Genomic DNA, 18,339 nt, shown 5'->3' on the forward strand with positions numbered 1-18,339 from the left:
CATTGTACATGTAAGTCTAACTCTTGGATTCGAATCAGTGTCATGAAAATTGGACCAGATAAAGAAGCACCCCCTAGCAGAACATGTAGGAACTGCACTGTCCCTACTACATTTGTAGAATATGCAACTTCTTCACTGTGCCCTTCAGTAGTAATTCTGCAGAAACCACATACAGTCAAGCCAAAAACAAAACTGCACTTCACATGCACCTATCCCTTTGGAGTAACTAGTGCGCTGCAGTTTACACAGCATCTGATAGATGGCACTGTGACTCCATACCTGAAGTGAAACATGTATTTAGATGTGAGTCAATCGAACTTCAAATTTCAGTGGTAGTGATTTTGACTAAGAAAAATGGTCACCAACAATTCTATCTCAGCTGCTCATTTCTGAAGGCTTTTTCCAATATTTGTTCTTTTTAGATTTGCTTCATGCTCTGACAACATTTTTTGCATGCACATGTAGGTACACAACACTCAATACAAAGTCATAAAAATTGTTTATTTGCTGTAGAATATAAGTGTTCAAATTTACATGTAACATACTTATTTGCATATTGGCTGTTAATTATTATTTGCCATCAACAAAGCTCTGAAAACAGTTTGTCTTGTCTCTATACAATAGCATTATATTATTCTATGATGTTAGCACAGATTTAAAGCATTTTGCTTTGGGTTGTTTGCAAACTATCTTCTCTACATTCTTACAAAATAGTACAAAACCTTTTGATACAAAGCTAACAAAATTTTTGGCTTCTTAGAAAAAAAGGGTGACATACCTTCACCACTGTTAAAGCCTACATAATTTTTCTCCCATATCATAAGTAATACAAATTTGTCGCATGATTGATACTATAGCATGATGAAATGGAGGCCGCAAAAAGCTGATCCTTAAGGCATTATTGGTAACCAAACTTATTTGCCCTTTTTACTGTTCTAAACCAGCTGACAACACAAATCTCAAATGCACAAAAGCAAAATATACTAATGACTTAAAACAGCCATATTGGTACATACGGGGCAATACATGTACAATGTAAGTGGATGTTAGAAATAGAATACATGATTGAAAAATTACAACCATTAACTATTTTGCAAGCAGTTTAACTGAATTGAAAGGTTAAACAATTGACATGATACTCCCTGTGGGTTCTTAAATGTTCCGATCTTTTCTAAACCAATAACCTAGACTTGGTAGCAAAATGTCTCCTAAAAGACCCTATCATTATCTTTGCTAACATAGTTGTTTTGAAAAAGAATACAAACAAATACAAATTTGTCAGAATGATTAATACCAAAACAAGGACGTTAAAAACCTTGTGAAAACTGTAGTCTTATGGAGTAATTTATAACTATTTTATTAACCTTACATGCATTGCTAAACCAGACAACAGAAAAATGTGTTTCATGCAGAACCAGAACTAGTGCAATATCACCCTGGCATTGGTAGAAATGTTTCCATACCTGAAAAAAAAATTGAAAAAAAACAACAACACTGAAATACCAGTACTAGGCAGGTCTAATACAAAAGTGTAAACAGCATTTTTCTAATCATAATGATAAAATGACCAAAAAAGCATGTTGCTCGATGTTGGATAAATGTGCATTTTAACACAAAAGTCTCAAAGTTTGATTTTTTTCAATGCACTTCACAACAGAAAATGTATCCACTCCTGAGGTGTTGCCAAAAAGCTAAACACAACTACATTTTCAAACTACATTCATAAGCATAGAACACAGTAAAATTTAATCTCCAAGCAGATCCTATGGTGGTATAAGATAGTATCAAAAGCTGGCAAAAGAGTGTAGCTACACCCCTTTGCTGCTTTTGATATTATCTTATGCCACCATAGGATCTGCTTGGAGATTAAGTAAAATTCACATAATTACAATATGCTATGCAGTCCCTCACAAAGAGACATGACATAACAAAATGAGTTTGATTGTGGCTTCATAAAGTGTCACAATGTTTGATATTACACAATCATATGCATGATATAGAAAGTCAAGTTTTTGACATCTCAATCATACTGGCTATGCATGACATAGACATTAAAACATGGAATGTGAACAATTTCACTCTCGACTTTTCAACCATAAGCTCTCAAAGTCTAAAAATAAATCTTGACACATACATTTTAGCTTTACATACCTTATTTACAACATATTTGGAGGTCCATGTCGACATATTGAGGGAAGATGATTGTCATGTAGCATTTTGCAACTTAAAATGACACTTCGCAACAAAGCCTAACATGCAGCAAAGAAGTGCAAAAAGTGTTTCTTCCCCTTTTTCCACCACAGTACAAAATGTAATAATTTTTGTGTAAGCGCACTAAGCTGTATCATGATTGTTTATTATTACACATATATAAGTAAAGATAACATAGCCTAATGTACTTCAAATAAGCATATCAGCCTGGCTACAAGCATGCTGTATATGCCATAGCTTTATTGTAGGGCACACTTTGGTTTCCTGGAGCTTTAAGTACATATTAGTACTAGTCAGATTGAGTAATACAATGATAAAACTCTGTGCTTATTACTAATTGCAACAACTTCCATACTTTCCATACAAGTTCTTTGCCATACACTTAGGTAACGCCAAGAATCCTTGAAACATACATGTTCATATCAAATCCTTGGCCACAAACACACACAAACACACATTATAAAAGTATTGCTATGCCGAAAAATGAATTCCCGATACTGCATCCAAAAGAAAACGAAAGCATCAAAAAGCAACCAACCTTTACTAACCAAACAAATATTTTCTATAAAAAAAAGATATTATACTGCAATGCAGTCTACTTTTGCTAAAGGGTTAATGACACAAATTGACAACATTTTCAAATAGCCACTTAAAAGATAAGGCCTCTAGGAACTATAGTTTGCTGTCCAATGTATAGAATTTGCTGCCTGTTTCAAAACATTTCAGTGTCTGAAGAATAAGTAACACTAGGGGACTTGATCTAGGCTAGCTTGTAGTCCACTGGTCGGACTTGCCCGGTGCCGTGCGCTTTGACGAATCTTTCGCGGTCTTTGTCGGGACTGATGTCACCGATCTTGTCCTCGATGGAACCCAATACCTGTAATTAAAACAACAAAAACAAATTGTTGTCAAGTTACAGCTAATGATTAAAAATTGTGGCAATATAAAAGCTACAGCTTCCAAACAAAAGACAATACATGTATCCGATTCAGATGTTTAACAGTCACCTAACAATTAGTCAAGTGTGTTTTGTTCCAAGACAAATTGTACACAAAGGTACTAGTCTGCACAAAATTGCAGAGCTTATTATCTATAAAGACGACAAGTACAGCTAAAACTAGCAAGGTCCACCATAAGACTGTAGCACTTACGACACAATGGTTATCGTAAGTGTATGTATACATGTAAAGTCTTTTTTCACCTTTCCCCTTTCCTTGTCCACCTCCTTCCTAAGTGAGATGTATTTGTTCAACTGTCCCTTCACCATCTGTACACGCTCGCCCTCAAGTCTTTCTAGCTCCTGGAAATTAAGAAACAAACACATCAATGTAAGATTTCATAATGTATGCTTCATCAGGATTATATGCATGTAGAGATTGCAATCTGGCAGAATCACTGATTTTACCAGTACAGATCGCAGTCATAGTCTCTGACACTACAACTGGCATTTCTATTAGTGGTCCTAAGACCCCTGTCAAAGTTTCTAAATCTATTAGATTTATAAACGACAGAAGTTTTTAAAATATCATTTGAGATCAATGGATTGCATTTTCGTTTGCTGGACTTATTATTTGAAAATGCCAAATTAAGAACAGAACTTGCATTTTTCAAAGTAACACCATGTTATACAGTAGGAATATTTCACGCACATAGACACCAAAAGGCCACATCAGTACTAAAATATGTTGGCCTCACAAAACTGAAAAAAATATGCTATGGCTCTGATACACACAGTTTCAACAAATACATGAAGTTAGCTGCAAGTTTGTTTTTTCATAAGGTATTGTTCACATGAACTTCCTTACCAAGGTAGAAGAAACCATTTCTTCAAACCACTTGGACTGAGAGATGTTGTACTGCTCCACTGACTTAAGAAGGTTATCTCCTGAAGATAAGGAACCAAAAATAGATACAATTACAATATCACACAGTAGCAAAATGCATCTACCAATAGGATATTGCCAAATATTCAAACTTAATCACACATTGTATGACTTACATGTCTATCTTCAGCAAACTCAATGAACAAAAAAATCTTGAAAATGGTTTGACTAGTACTGCAGTCTGTAACTAAGTTGACAGGTGGCGCTTGTACTACAGTACTAATGTGATGGCTGAAACATTTCCGTCTAGAAAATACTTTAGTCTTGTACACATGCAATATTTCTGTCACGACACAATTGAGGCATGCAGTATAGCATTCTTCATTAGTGATGAAGACGCACAACTCAAAGATCACATACAACACTACTAACTAAGCAAGTTTCATCATTGTAACACTTTTAACCAACATTTCTACTACTAGTACTAGGGACACTGCCTTTGTTACTTACCTGCTGCTGTGGACTTTCTTCTGGCTTTTTTCAGTTCATCCTCCGTCTATGACCAACAAACAACAGTTAGACCAAAAGACTTGACAATATATATTTTTCATAAATACACGTTGTGACAGACACATTGTGCAACACATTCCATTGCCTAACAATTCATGAAATGTAGATACAAAAAGTATTATTTTTAACAATGAAAAAAAACTTCTTAAACCCACCTTATGTTTCTGTAGCTTCTGGTCTAGCTCCTTTTGTCTTTCAGCCAAGGCTGCCTTTGCCTGTAAACAAACAGACAAACAAACAAAGTCAGCATAAGACCATGTTGGTTTGATAAAATGGATGACATCCTCAAGGAACCCCAAAACTTATGGGAACGTGTGAACAGAAAATTCTTTTTTAGATCTAACTAGGTGATCAGGGAAGGCTGAACACAGAGTATGGTATGCAGTACAATTGTAAACTATAAAACTATTTACTGCAAAAGTCATTAATTGTTTCGACAGTGTAGATAATAATATAAGCTTGACAATTACCTTGTTGATGCCTTGATACTTTTGCTGGATCTGCTTTCTGTGGTCGGCAATGTGCTGTTCCGTCTGGGGAAAGAAAAATCATGTTTGAGAGAGATATTCTGTAGAAACCACATCATACCACAGACTGCAGTTGTAAGCATAAGGCCACACCAATTTCATATGTTGGTTCTCAGACAAAAAAAATCATATGCTGACCTCAAAGATCAAATTTGCCATAAAAGTTAGGACATGAATACAGTCCAAGTTTTCCACCCAGACCTCTCTTCATTTTGTCCTTTTGAGAAAGTTTTCTTTACAATGTCAGAGAACCACGGAAATGATTTAGTGTGGCCTAAGATTCCAGTTAGTGTTTCCATTATCATTAGGGCACATCTTTAGGTTTGCGAAAAGACTTGTACATGCACAAAACCTGGCTACCACATAATTACACCTTGCCAGACCAGAGTGCCTCGATCACTTACCGTACGCAATTTTTTCTCAAACGTCTGGGCGTTTCTGACAGTCTAACGGAAAAAAGTCACACAAGCAAAGTTGTTACTAAGATTCCTTGATCCTTAAGTTTGAAATATCTCTACCTTTATAGTCTATTTCAAGTGAATGCAGTGGTTTTAAAAACACTGCATTCATTTTGTACAATTGCTAATCATTTTCAACTGATCCTAAATTATTCAATGTTGGAAGGATGAAAATATCAAAACTCTTGAATTCCCCTGACATCATTATGGAATGATTGATAAAGAAGAAAATTAGTAACTAAGACCATACCTTTTTCATATCTTTCTTGAAGGTTTCTCTGAATGTTGCGAGTGGTTTAACTATATCATCTTGTACCTAAGAGAAAAGAACAATGAAGGCATTAATATATGCTACATTCCTTTTCACATTTAACTTTGCCATTATCTGAACAATTTCATTTCTGACCAATTTATGGTGTGATAATATACAGCACATTTGCGCACATATAGCAAACCAAATTGCAGCATACAATACACAAAAGATGTTGTCTATAATGATTTCTTTTTCCGTTCTTTACCTTAACTGAGAATCTGTGGTGAACCTCTGCTTCTTGTGCAATACTCTTCTTCACTTCACTCCACGTGTCTCCCAGCGTTCTGTAAGAACGAGAAAAAAAGGTTATTTATTTGCATATCGGGTATAACCCGCCCGAGGCCATAACACACCAGTTTTGTACAGTAAGTGTAAGACCAGACTGTAGGGTTTGATCCACTCACACTAGAATGGTCTCCAGCCCTTATCAATAAGCGTGGTTGGTTCTCAACATTCTCTCCTCAAACACAGCACCCTTAATTAACATCCAACGACTTGCAACCTTTTCTAGTAGCTTGCAAGTTCAGTGACTGACAACAGCCTAGATTCAAACCATCCACCAAGTAAAGAGGCAAGGTTTCTAATGTTATTTTTTTCCACACAAATTTTCTTTTTTCTTCAAAATGTTTCTTAAGTTAGCACCTCTTTGTACCAAACTGACTTGAAGTTTACATGGACTTAGATTGGAAATGTATTCAGTCTCACCCTTCTTCTTGAGATGCCAACAAGTTTTGAGACAATCTTGTCAGGGTTCTAGCATATGCTTCTTCTGCAGCTGCCCTGTATACAAATGTACAATAGTTAGATAAATATAAAGCAGGACAAGATGCATTTGTATGTACATGTAGATATCTACTCTTACAAATAAACTCTGCAAATTTGTAAAGGAATATATTTTGCCCTACAGATTGTCTGATTTGCGATATGAGCATACATTTGTATATAACATGAGAAGCTTATAGATAATTGTCATAGTTGTATGTTAATAAATCTTTTTTACAAAGCATGGTTGTTCTGCTTAACTAGTACATGGAAAGACAATACACGACATTATCAATGCATTATACATGTTGCACAGAGGTACTTTTAAGAAAATCAGAATTATGAAACAAGTCACAAAATCATTTGAGAAGCAAATATTACAATATGCAATTATGATGATTATGCTCTGTTTGCTTCTCAAAAGAAATGTTTTTGAGCCAGTTTCTAAACTGGTTGGCATGTTTGCTGCGATCTTATTGGCAGAATGTAAATTAGTACAAGAATAAAGAACTGTAGGAAGAACCTGTTTCAATGTTCTCTATTAGCAAGGTCATAGTTATACTTTATTGTACAATACTTGTTGTGGTTGAATGTTATCAGGAACTGTTGTATTCAAGTGTCTTTGGTAGCATAAACACTTTTTAGCATGAGAACTTTAATTTTCCTCTTGTATAAGGTAATAAACTGTCTTACCTTTCAGTGAAGTACTCTGCCATTTCTTTAGTCATCTGTTTGCCTTGTAGCTGTTTTTCTAGGAGGACATGGAAGCCAGGAAGATTCCCCTTATCAGCCTGCAGTGAAGAAGGTAATTCTTATATGATTAACTCAAATGGAATATTCTGATAGCAACTTTTCTTAACAATTTCGGTCCATTACAATGACATGCATTTGGGAGGTACAGAGATGAAAGATACACTTAGAACTACTCAGTGTTCCGAACATCTAGAGGGCCACCCTCGGAAATATATCCTGTAAAATGGCACTGATAATGAAATGGAATTCTTCACAGACATACCCAAAAGTAGTCACAGTAGCTGTACTCTCCAGGTTTTAGGAGTTTCTGATCAGAAGCACTGGAACTAGGAGGGAATGTCAGATGGTTTACCTGAAAAAGAGATCACTTTTAACGCACATACACATGTAAAATACAGTTACAGTGAAATCAAGTCTTTGCAATCTTAATAAACAGTATCTAAAGCTATAAGAGCATGAACATTGTGTATGGTAGAAGTATGAAGCTTTATAAAATCCATGCAACAAATGTTCAAACATATTGAAGACTTCGCAATTATAATCATTCATAGTATCTACAACTTCGATAAGGTCTAAATGTTGACTGTTTCTTCTTACCACGTTGTTTTCATCAGTTGTTTTTGTGTCTGGAGATTTGATGTTCGGTGTGCTTTCTGTCTTTGGAGTGTCCTTTGACAGCTTTGCCGAGGAAGACGGCGTGGAATTATTCACCACCTTCTTGGGTGACTGAAGTATCTAAAAAATGATGAGGTACAGAAAGATTACTTAACCCACTTAAACAAATTCTAATGGACATTTGAATCTAAATGTTTGAACATTTCAAAGGGACAGCAAAAAATGTACCTTGTCTTCGGGTTCTGGAGTTTTTTCTGGCGTCTTCTGACCCCCGTCTGTTTCAATCACGTCATATCCTATTGTGTATGGCAAATAGAAATATAAGAAGCACAACTAAGCTCCATCTCTGAGGTGTTGCCAAAAAAAAACATGTTAGATGTTAGCAAATTCCTTATCTATTCATTCAAGCCCTCAGTCTTGTACTTAGTTATAAGTATCAACTTCCTATGCAGGAAGAAAGCTTCTACTAGGTTCTAGGTCAGAAAGTGAAAGGTCAAGAGTTGTAAAAGTCCATGAGAAGGGTACTCATAAACAATAGTAAGGCCACACTGACTTGATTATATGGATAACATCTGCAAGAGCATCAGTTCTGTCTATTTCAAAAAAAATGTTTTGGACCATACTGTAAATCGAACAAAGAACCTAAAGAATGATCAAATGCATGGCATTTATTTCACACACGAAAATGTTGTAAAACTAGTAAGTTAAGTTTACCAAAATCAAAGAAGAAAATGTGAAAGAACAAAAACATAAAATTGTTTGATCAACATAACATATTTAAGGTGTTTCCATATTTTGTTCAACCTTCCGTAGATTTCATAATGAAAGCAACTTTTATCTTTCATATGCTCTTATCAATTTGGGGGTACCCACTAAATGTCATCCAGAGTATCAATTAGTACTAATACTAATAGTTGGGCCTATGGCTTCATTACAGCGACATGCATGGATAAATTTTGTCAATGAATGTTAACCTTCATAAATATTTTCCTTTTATGACTAGTTGATTTTACATGTATGAAGTACCTTGTTTCTTGGTAGGCGTGGTTGGTGTTGTTACTGGCGATCCTGGCATTAAAGGGGCATCCCATGATGTTTCTGAGAAAACGAAAATGAAATTATGGTTTGACAAAACTAAGTCAGAGACACGTAAAAAGGAATCATTTGGAATTACATATACATGATTTGGCTTGTTCCGTATTTCGCAACGCCGCTTAAAAACAAGATAACTATTCCTGATAATTCTGAAGTCTCAAACTCATTTATATCAACCTGCATGTATTTAGCTGTCCTTTCCTCTAGATGGTGATTACTGAGCGACTGTACAGCAACCAAAATTAGATTTGTGAAACCATTGGAATACTTGGAGTATGATGATGTATGTATATTTATATTGTATGGCAAAATACAAAAATTTTGACAAAAGGTAAAGCTAAACTTCTTTATCTATACAATTCTTCGAGCAATTTGCCAACATCTTTGGTCAGTCTGCGCTCCCAGCCTATAGTGGAAATGTATAAAGAAAGTTAAAGAATATAGATTTGAGTGAAAGGAAACAGTGTGCCTACCACTGGTTTGCCTGTTCACATAGTACGGTCTTCCATCTGGGGACATGAACACCTGCCATCCTGGAGGGAGGGGCTCCTGTGGTTGCCCTGGCGACGGGCTTCTGATTGGTTCAGAGTCATCAACATTGTGATACTGGTTTTCTATCTGACTCTGAAAGAAAAAAAGAAGTTTTTATTTATTTTTCAGATTCAAATTAGTGTTACATCAAAGTAATACATCAATGCTGAAGAAATAAAGAAGACAAAGGAAAGTGTCTAGATGTACATGTACATGTACAGTTTTTTGAGGGTGAGGGGGGTCAATGTAGGTACATCACCACCCCCATCAACTTTGAACAGTCCCTAAACACAAACACACAGTATCTGATGGCCCTTACACTAGCTTGTTTGTTTTTGGTCGTCTCTGTTTAATATTGTAGAGGTCATACCCTTGTACAATGTGTGTTTTTCACACTTGTTGACTTCACAAATAGCTACCAATATACACCATGGCAGTGTACTCTACACACACTCATTAGTATAGCTTGTTTAGACTTCGTGTTGTATGGGATTCTGATAGACTTTATGGAAGAAATAAAAATTACTGGCTCTTCCACTTTTGTAAATATTTTTCTACCAACAATGGTCTATTCAAGAGTACAAAGGAACAAGACTCAAGGAAAACAAAGATGTCAAAAAGATTTCAAATCTTTGGGGAAAAAATGCATTCGATGTTCAGTGCTTACACTTAGAAAACTGTTCAAAATGCAACCTGGTCTTTATTGTTTCTTTCCCCTCCTCCAACAACTAAAATGTCACATACAGTTGTAAATGTATCTAAGTTTGTGGGGATTTAACTTCATGGTAATGGGAAATAGAAATTTTCTCAGTGGTTTAAGTTCGCGGTAGCACCATGCACTGTAGTCTCATACTGCCATGGAAAAATGTTTTCACGGCCATTAAACCACTGTGAAAGTTTATGCATTTACAGTTTTGTAACTGTAAGTTCAGTTGCTTTTGCAGTGGCTTCATTTTCCAGTTGAGTTTTCACAGTATTTTAAAATTGCAATGATAACAATTCTGTAGGACTTTGTAAAACGATATTCACTATGTCATTGACCTCGCAGAGGTTGCCACAGGTTGCAACAAAGTTCACAAAAACAAACACCTCAAGAATTTCAAGAATTACAGTAGCCATAAATTTTCACAATCAAAAATATTATGTTTCCAAACAGCTAGAGTAGTCAGCCATTGACCCAGTACTAGTAGTGGCTTAGACAAACTGATTGCAGCCATGCTACTGTTGTAGGAGACATGTACAGCTGAAATGTAAACAAGGTAAAGTCAACACTTCCAGTCAAATGCCATGACTCACACTGTCTGGCTATATCTCACAAGGATACCACACATACTGGTCTACCTACGTCTTAACACACAAGGTCCCAGGAAATACAAATCATGTAGAAATGGTATGATCTCTTGACACAACAAAAAGTGGGTTGCTGACAGAAGCTTCTTTACGAAACAGTCTTTATTTGATGGCATAGCCTTTTCAAGGCACGATATAATAACAAATAGACTCATTTTGATATTATCTCAGCCATAAAAGTAAAACCATCTGAGTGGATACTGTGAATTTGGATATGGTAGTTTTACTTTAGACACAGCAAATATACATTTCCATTGGATTGTTCTATTTCAACCTTGAACACTAAAAACCTCTTTTCCTAGTACCATTATGTTAAGTCCTACCAAAAAAATAAGTGAATGTACAGAATACAGGGTTAAAAAGTTACCATTTGAAGAAAGAGATACAAGTTGTAGCTGTGCAGCACATAACATTAAAAACATTTTTCCTTTTAAGTTAGTACTTATTTCTATTACTTTCATTTCATGAATAATGTCTTAATATTTTTTTATCAAGTGTGGTAGCATAACACCAGGCCAGCTTGGCATGTGTTTTTCATCGCTGCAAGGTTAGGTTTGGTATTCCTTAGAAAGAAATGCCCAAATATGACTTGGTTTACTTGACCCTGAGAGGCACCGTCCTCAGCATTACATCATACTCATAGAAATCCTGCCACCCACCCACTCATATAGTCTCACCATGACTCAACTGGCCCAAGTCCAGTTCCTTAGAATTCCATCATGGAATGCAGTAAATTATCCCTGGCCTTAGGTTAGTGCAACTGTAGGAGATCTAGTGCAACTGATAATTGAAAGGAATTTAGCCACCTGCTAGGTACACTGTAGAATTACCAAAGGTTCATTCCAGTCATACTGATTGCCATTTGTTGGTTTGGGGATTTTGAAAAGAATGTACTGGAAAATCAAAATGAAAACAGAGACTGCAGTCTTGATGCATGCAGCTTTGGGGAATGGCAATAGTTTAGTTCTAATATTAACAGCTCTCTTTGAATACTTTTTAATAATCTTGAATACTTTTGTAATCATCTTGAATATTATACGTACTTTGTAATCATCTTGAATTCATGTTGATTTTTGCTACAAGTAAAATAAATGTCTGAGAAGCAAGAAAATAAATTGGTATTGGCTAATATTACTTACAGTTATTGTTAGGCAGAGTAAGCCAATGGCAATGTAGAGCTCATGCACCAAAAATGTCTGAACCAAAGTATTGCCAGAAGTTACATAGTCCAGATGTATCATTAGCCTGGAACCCTACATCCCATATACCACAAAAGGGTGCAGAAACATTCCTATCCAACCTCACATCCCAGCCAAACAAGCCACAGGCTACACTGCACTTTCTCTAAAGTTACAATTTGTAAATGGCACTCAACTGTATTTATGTATAACACATGCACGAAGTTGCAACTAGTACCACATTATCTTTTGATAATGGCAAAAATCTTAATTCAATTCTATAACGTTGCAAACAGTAACACTCTAAACATGCTTGTATCAAATACATGTATATGTTACATTTTCATTCTTTACAATTTTAGACCAAAATATGTCTATAGTATAAGAATAAGGGTACTTGTTCAATGATGAATATAAAAATTCAGCTTTCAGTTTTTCTGTCCCACTAATTGTATGGGAATCCATGTTTCTTATTTTTACGGATCAATCATGGTCTCAACAAGTTCATGACATGAACTTGAAATACTGACTCAAAGGATGCTGACTTAAAGTTAAAGGAAGGACAGGACAACACACATTCCAAGATTATTGTTACAGTACTACAAAATGAAGAAATGTTCGCAGTGGTTTTATTTTTCCATTATTCTATTTTATTGTATGAGACTGCAGTCAATGGCACTACCGTGCACTTAGAACGGCAGTGAACACTCCATTTTTCCGTGAACATGACTTCAAAGTAAATCCCCGCAAAACAATATCTGCTTGAGTACCACCTTCTGATAATAGATAGGATTATTCCTACACCTTCACTAGACAATTATTGAATCTGACTTAACTGACCAGGATGGCATCCAGGTTTGAGGGTTATCAGCTCTCTACTTGAAACTGATAAGGGTAATGAGCCAAACATGTGAGCACCCCAGGATAGCAGCAAGATACAACCCAGCAGCTACACATGATGTAGACTGGGAATGAATACCATGTGTGGACATACATCTAGGGAGATACACAAAATGTCTACACATGTAGTACACTATGGAAAACAGTGGACAAAGTCTTAGGCCACACCAATCTTATTCGTTGGTTCTTTGACGGTTCTGACCTAGAATACCAACATGTTAAAGGTATTTGTAATTTCAGATATCCTTGATCATTGTCGAAACTATAGATATGCAATGCAAGACACTGACTTTGCAGGGTGGCCCGTTTGTGGTGAAAGCTCACAGCAATTAAGAACATAAAACTAACGCAAAAAAATTGCATGTCAATATATATCATATATATAGTAAGAGGTTTTAAAGAGAAAGCCTGAACATTTACCTTGTATGTTAAAAAGTATGGAAGTAAGATATTCAAGAATCAAATTCTTCTCCCTCAGTCCCTGGTCCTATCTATAAAAACTTGACCTCTAGATCAAATTTTTGCATTAGAATGTCTAACTCCAAGAACCATATCTGAAGCTTGATCAACATGGTACTGGAAGACAGTCAAGGTTTGCTAAATCTGTGGCCAAAGCCAAGTTGGTACAGCCAGAGGGATCTTGGCCTTGTTTGGCTTGTGCATGCTTTCAATGTTGTGGTGCATAGGTAGCAATGGTTGGATCTGATACAAGATAAAGATGTGGGTCTGCATGGGGGACAATGCAGTACAAATAAAAAAATATTGCAGTAAATTTTGAAAATCCATATCATTTGTCAAATTGGGAGGTTGACTTTGATGTAATAAAGTAGGAAAATTCTCTATATTCCTGCTAGCAACAAAAAATTTTCGTCATTTTCATCATTTTGTGACACATTTAGTTTACCCCATATGATTTAGACCCACAGAATGCACATAACCCACTGAAACAGGGTGGCTTTGAAAGTTTGAGATTAGAATGATTAAGGCAAGAGTTGGCACCTCTTTTGTAAGTGATTGAATCACTTGCATGAAAGTGTCAAGTGATATCATGAATATCACATGAACTATCTGGCGCTAATATGATTTTCACAGAAAATGACAGGAAGTGAGGAACAGGAACAGACAATCTGATTGAATGGACTACAATGATACTAATTGTTGCCATGAAACTCATGATAATAAGCTAATATAACAAGATTATACATAATTCTTATAATGGATGAGGATGAGGGGTTTTAGGTGACTATGCTTTCAGTTCACACTAAACTTCTCACATGTTTGATACATGTATCAATAAATTGAACAAAGAAGTACAATATTTACTATACATTCTTACAGCAATTGTTCAAACTCAAAGCCTGACCTCAATAATCCCTGTGCAATATACGGGGAGCAAAAGTTTCTAATTCCATCATGCAGTGTATGGCAGACAATTTCATGTCCCTTCCAACCCTAAAAAACCCACTAGGGTCTGTCAAGCAACCAGAAATACAATATTTTTCCCTACACCTTGCACTATCTTCATAGCAGTCTACATCATAACACTTCAGTTGAAGGCCTAGGTGAGGTTCAAACAATACAGGAACCCTATTGATACATTACAGATTGGATTTGCTTTCCACACCCTGCTGTAAATTAGAAAAAAAAATTGAGAGAGGACATGGCAATCAAGTCTATATTGACTTTGCTCCTAAGGTAATTGGCTGATTATGTTGACTTTCAAATTACATACACAATCTAACGATGCTTTTAAAAATCTTTTGTTACTACAATGGCAATGTACATTATTTTGAGTTTAAGTTACTTTAACCTTCTTTTTTAACATACATTTAGCATTCTGTTCAACTATTTCATATTTTGATAATTACAAGGAAGTCTGTTACATCTGTCAGAGAAATGCTTCGTCTTTTTACAACCTATTTGAATTTAATGAAAATATGACAGGTAAATTCTTGAATGTGCTATTCAAGTTAACTGCTAATACCATTATTGTGCAGTTCTTCTATGCTAAAGCTTTAGTACACATAAAGCGAACACTGTCTAATGCCGTAATTCAGTTACGAACATAACACGATTTTTTACGCTCCAGTAAATTTCATTACACAGAAACAATTTGGCAAATTAGCGTAGATGGGTTTCCTGGCAGCAACTTAGAATGTTAGCCATTTGTATATATTGGTACACACAGTATCAAGGAACTAATAATAATATACAGTGCAAAACCGTCTGTACTGAACATGTATTAACTGTATATACTGCATTTTAACTCCCATGTACTCAAAATGCTTTTATGAAATCAAAAAATTGTGAGTTAATTTTTACTTAAAATGTCTTAGAAGTACCGAAATAAAAGAGCTTCAAAAAAAAAGAAGTACTAAATATATTGAAAATCTTAAATTTCATGACGGATTTATTTTTCATGATTGCCTCGCCACATTTAGCAATGTCACCCAAATTTGGCCAAAACATACAAATTGCATCCTCCTTGTAACTTATCTAAGACTACATGCAACTGTGTAACAGAATTGTTTCAATCATGAATTTCAAACAGTTCAAAAATTTCCTTTTCCTTAGCCTCCTAACGTTGAATAAAACTACCATGAAAATGAATTACAGTACGACTCAGGCATGTCTTTGTTGTGTACGGTAGTCTTTACGAGGTCAACATGCCGATTTTACATCAGGAAGGAAGCCAGACAGGATAGGAAGAAAAGAAAGAAGCCTGGTATAACTATACATATACATAAGGTCAGGCCTGGGGCTGGATATAGGGAGGAAAACAGATTCATGTCAAGAGTGATGATTCACATGAAAAGTGAACTGTATAGCATTTCAGTCTGGCAAGCATCCACACGCATGTTTGAAGTTCTGAGGTACAGAGTTACACATGGGGATGGCACTTGTAGGAGGTCCTCTAACAGTTAAGGGTCAGCAGGGTTAGCGTACACATAAAGAAATCTGTTAGCATTAGAGATTGTACTGTGTACATCCTAGACTACCACAGTACTAGACTACTCTGTGCTATTGTTTTTAAACATAAATGACTGAAAATTCCTGGTGTATTATAATAATCAAATGTGGACATAAGGGGATATGATTATTAGCTTGGAGTAGAGGATATGACTGAGATAGAGATTGTGCATGGCACAGACATATGCTGAGTCTGAAAAGTACTAACTTCCTTCTAAGTTCTAGCTTCCAAATATCTAGATAACAATCTGGCCTTGTCTAAACCGTGACGAACATGTTGCCTTTCCTGATAATTGTGGTCAAAGCAGCAAAATGCATATACGTTGTTGCTACACTACTAGTAATCATTTATGATTCAACTACATTGGCTTCCAGAGGCTTTGAATTTCTGATATATTTAGATGAGTTTAAACGGTTATAAAAAAATAACATCAAGTCAACAGCTACAAACGCTTCGACTTTCTTGAATACTTTGAGTCATTTTCGTGGTTGTCTAGGAATTCTTATTCATAAAGCAATGCCTTTGTCCTATAGTAGTAGGATCTACCACATCGGATATCTGCACCAGACATGACATGCTTTTCTTCGCTAGTCTCAAAGTCATGACCTTTCCTTCAATAGAAAGCAACTGACAAAGGGATTGTCCTATTGTGGACCATGTTAGAAGCCCAAACAAAAGTGCAGGGGTGTACAAACAATTTTCAAGTGCAATCTTCCAAAACATATATCAATAGAAACTAGCAGAAGTATACAGTAGATGTGGCTTAAGAAAATAAGGGCAAGTGATATCTGTATATAGATATCTTTGACCAGCCATCTTCAGACGGACGTATTTACAGAAGAGATAAGAAAGATTTCACAAGATTATTCTTGTATCGGAATTCCTGCAGACACTCTTCATGACCTTACTCTACGACAATGATGTTTGATAAAAACAACTTCACAATCTGTTATCGCCAATCACGATGACACAACTGATTATATTCTTAACATGAAAAGTTATATCTGCTAACAAATTTCATACAGCAAACTGTTGTGGTGCTATGATTTGAATCAGAAAATTTGTGTCCCAGGCTATGACTAGACATTCTGCCTTCACACGTCCTGAAACAACTTACTAACGTTACATGTAAAGATGTCCCCCCAAATAATGTCTTCTGTGAATAAACAAATTATTACCATGCACATAATCAATACTCTATGTGAAATTTGAAACCTACGCCTTTACCTTGAGTGTGTGCATTGTGACTTGTTGTTGGAGGTTAGCCTTTGTGTTGTTTTGTGGCCACCCAATCGTCAACAATGGGGGTAAATATCAACAAGTCTATTCAACAGAGTATTGTGTAACAAATTAAAGCCGAATACAAAAGAGTTTGCTACACAAAGTTTCAAAATACTACTAGTCATTTCAAAGGTAATGAAATACATACCATGAAACCAAGATATTTCGCATTTCTGAGAGAAAAATTGTAGAAAGAAGTTCCTCTTTTGGCCACGGTTGGTTTCGTCAAGGAGGTTGAAAGAGGTTTTTTTAAACTCTTTCAACCTCCTTGGTTTCGTCTGAAAATTTTGTCCACATGTTCACAGTCGTTCTAGCGAACTTGAAACTTTCTCTTTGCTTCCCTGCGCAAAATTATCGAGGTTTCTACGGAAAATTGGGTCAGAATAAATGAAGTAAAACCTGCTTAAGTGTACACGACAGTATGAAGGGTTAAAATCACATTGAAAGGGTATTTACCTCGTCGACAAGTTCAACATACGTAGCGGGGAACCATCCCCGGACGCCGCCGTCTTTCTCGCCCTCCCACCAGCCGTCTTCGGCCGTCTGCAGCACGCGGACCCAGTCCCCGGCCTCGAACGCCAGCCCCTGCTCGCCTGGCTCGGGCACAAAGTCGTACAGGGCCCGGCACAGCGATCCCTCCGCCTCCATTGAGGTAAAAACAACTTTTAGGCCACCAAATTCGCCGTGTAACTCGTTGTTTTTGTCGTCTGAAATCTGGGAAGTTCTTTTTCTTTGCGACCCTCGAGATCCGGAAGTGGGAAGTGTTGATTTCGCCACCAAGCATCACGGGAGGAGACGAATTTTAAATTTGGGCGGGAAAACTGTGGATTTAAAAATCAAGGAACCAATACTAGTATTTTATACATATAATATGATATGATATGATATGATATGATATGATATGATATGATATGATATGATATGATATGATATGAGAATTCAAAGGTGAAAATAAGGTATGATATGATTGTAACCTTTACTTGCCTTCGGGCATGAATTTA

General features: G+C 36.1%; 1 protein-coding gene across 1 annotated transcript; it reads right to left on the bottom strand.

The window, feature by feature from the left end:
- Nucleotides 1-480: 480 nt before the first annotated feature.
- On the bottom strand, nt 481-18,125 carry LOC118428816 (growth arrest-specific protein 7-like). Its single transcript, XM_035839034.1, has 16 exons — nt 17,795-18,125; nt 9,601-9,751; nt 9,059-9,130; nt 8,261-8,328; nt 8,015-8,152; nt 7,680-7,769; nt 7,358-7,455; nt 6,608-6,682; nt 6,108-6,186; nt 5,840-5,905; nt 5,075-5,137; nt 4,760-4,819; nt 4,545-4,590; nt 4,017-4,096; nt 3,413-3,511; nt 481-3,088 (listed from the first exon to the last, which is right to left on the bottom strand). Exons 1-16 carry the CDS (start codon nt 17,984-17,986, stop codon nt 2,972-2,974), a joined length of 1,494 nt encoding a protein of 497 aa, XP_035694927.1. The 5' UTR covers nt 17,987-18,125; the 3' UTR covers nt 481-2,971.
- Between the last annotated feature and the right edge of the window lie 214 nt (nt 18,126-18,339).

This window comes from Branchiostoma floridae, chromosome 13 (assembly GCF_000003815.2).
Source record: "Branchiostoma floridae strain S238N-H82 chromosome 13, Bfl_VNyyK, whole genome shotgun sequence".
In the NCBI taxonomy this organism is placed as follows: domain Eukaryota; kingdom Metazoa; phylum Chordata; class Leptocardii; order Amphioxiformes; family Branchiostomatidae; genus Branchiostoma; species Branchiostoma floridae.

What these genes read in the sequence shown, in the direction of transcription:
- LOC118428816 (XM_035839034.1), bottom strand. Translation starts at nt 17,986, where the DNA reads ATGGAGGCGGAGGGATCGCTGTGCCGGGCCCTGTACGACTTTGTGCCC. An exon ending in CACGCCTACCAAGAAACAAG is followed by an intron (nt 8,329 to 9,058) that starts GTACTTCATACA and finishes CATACACAATAG; the next exon opens with GATATGACGTGATTGAAACA. An exon ending in ACCACAGATTCTCAGTTAAG is followed by an intron (nt 5,906 to 6,107) that starts GTAAAGAACGGA and finishes CTTTTCTCTTAG; the next exon opens with GTACAAGATGATATAGTTAA.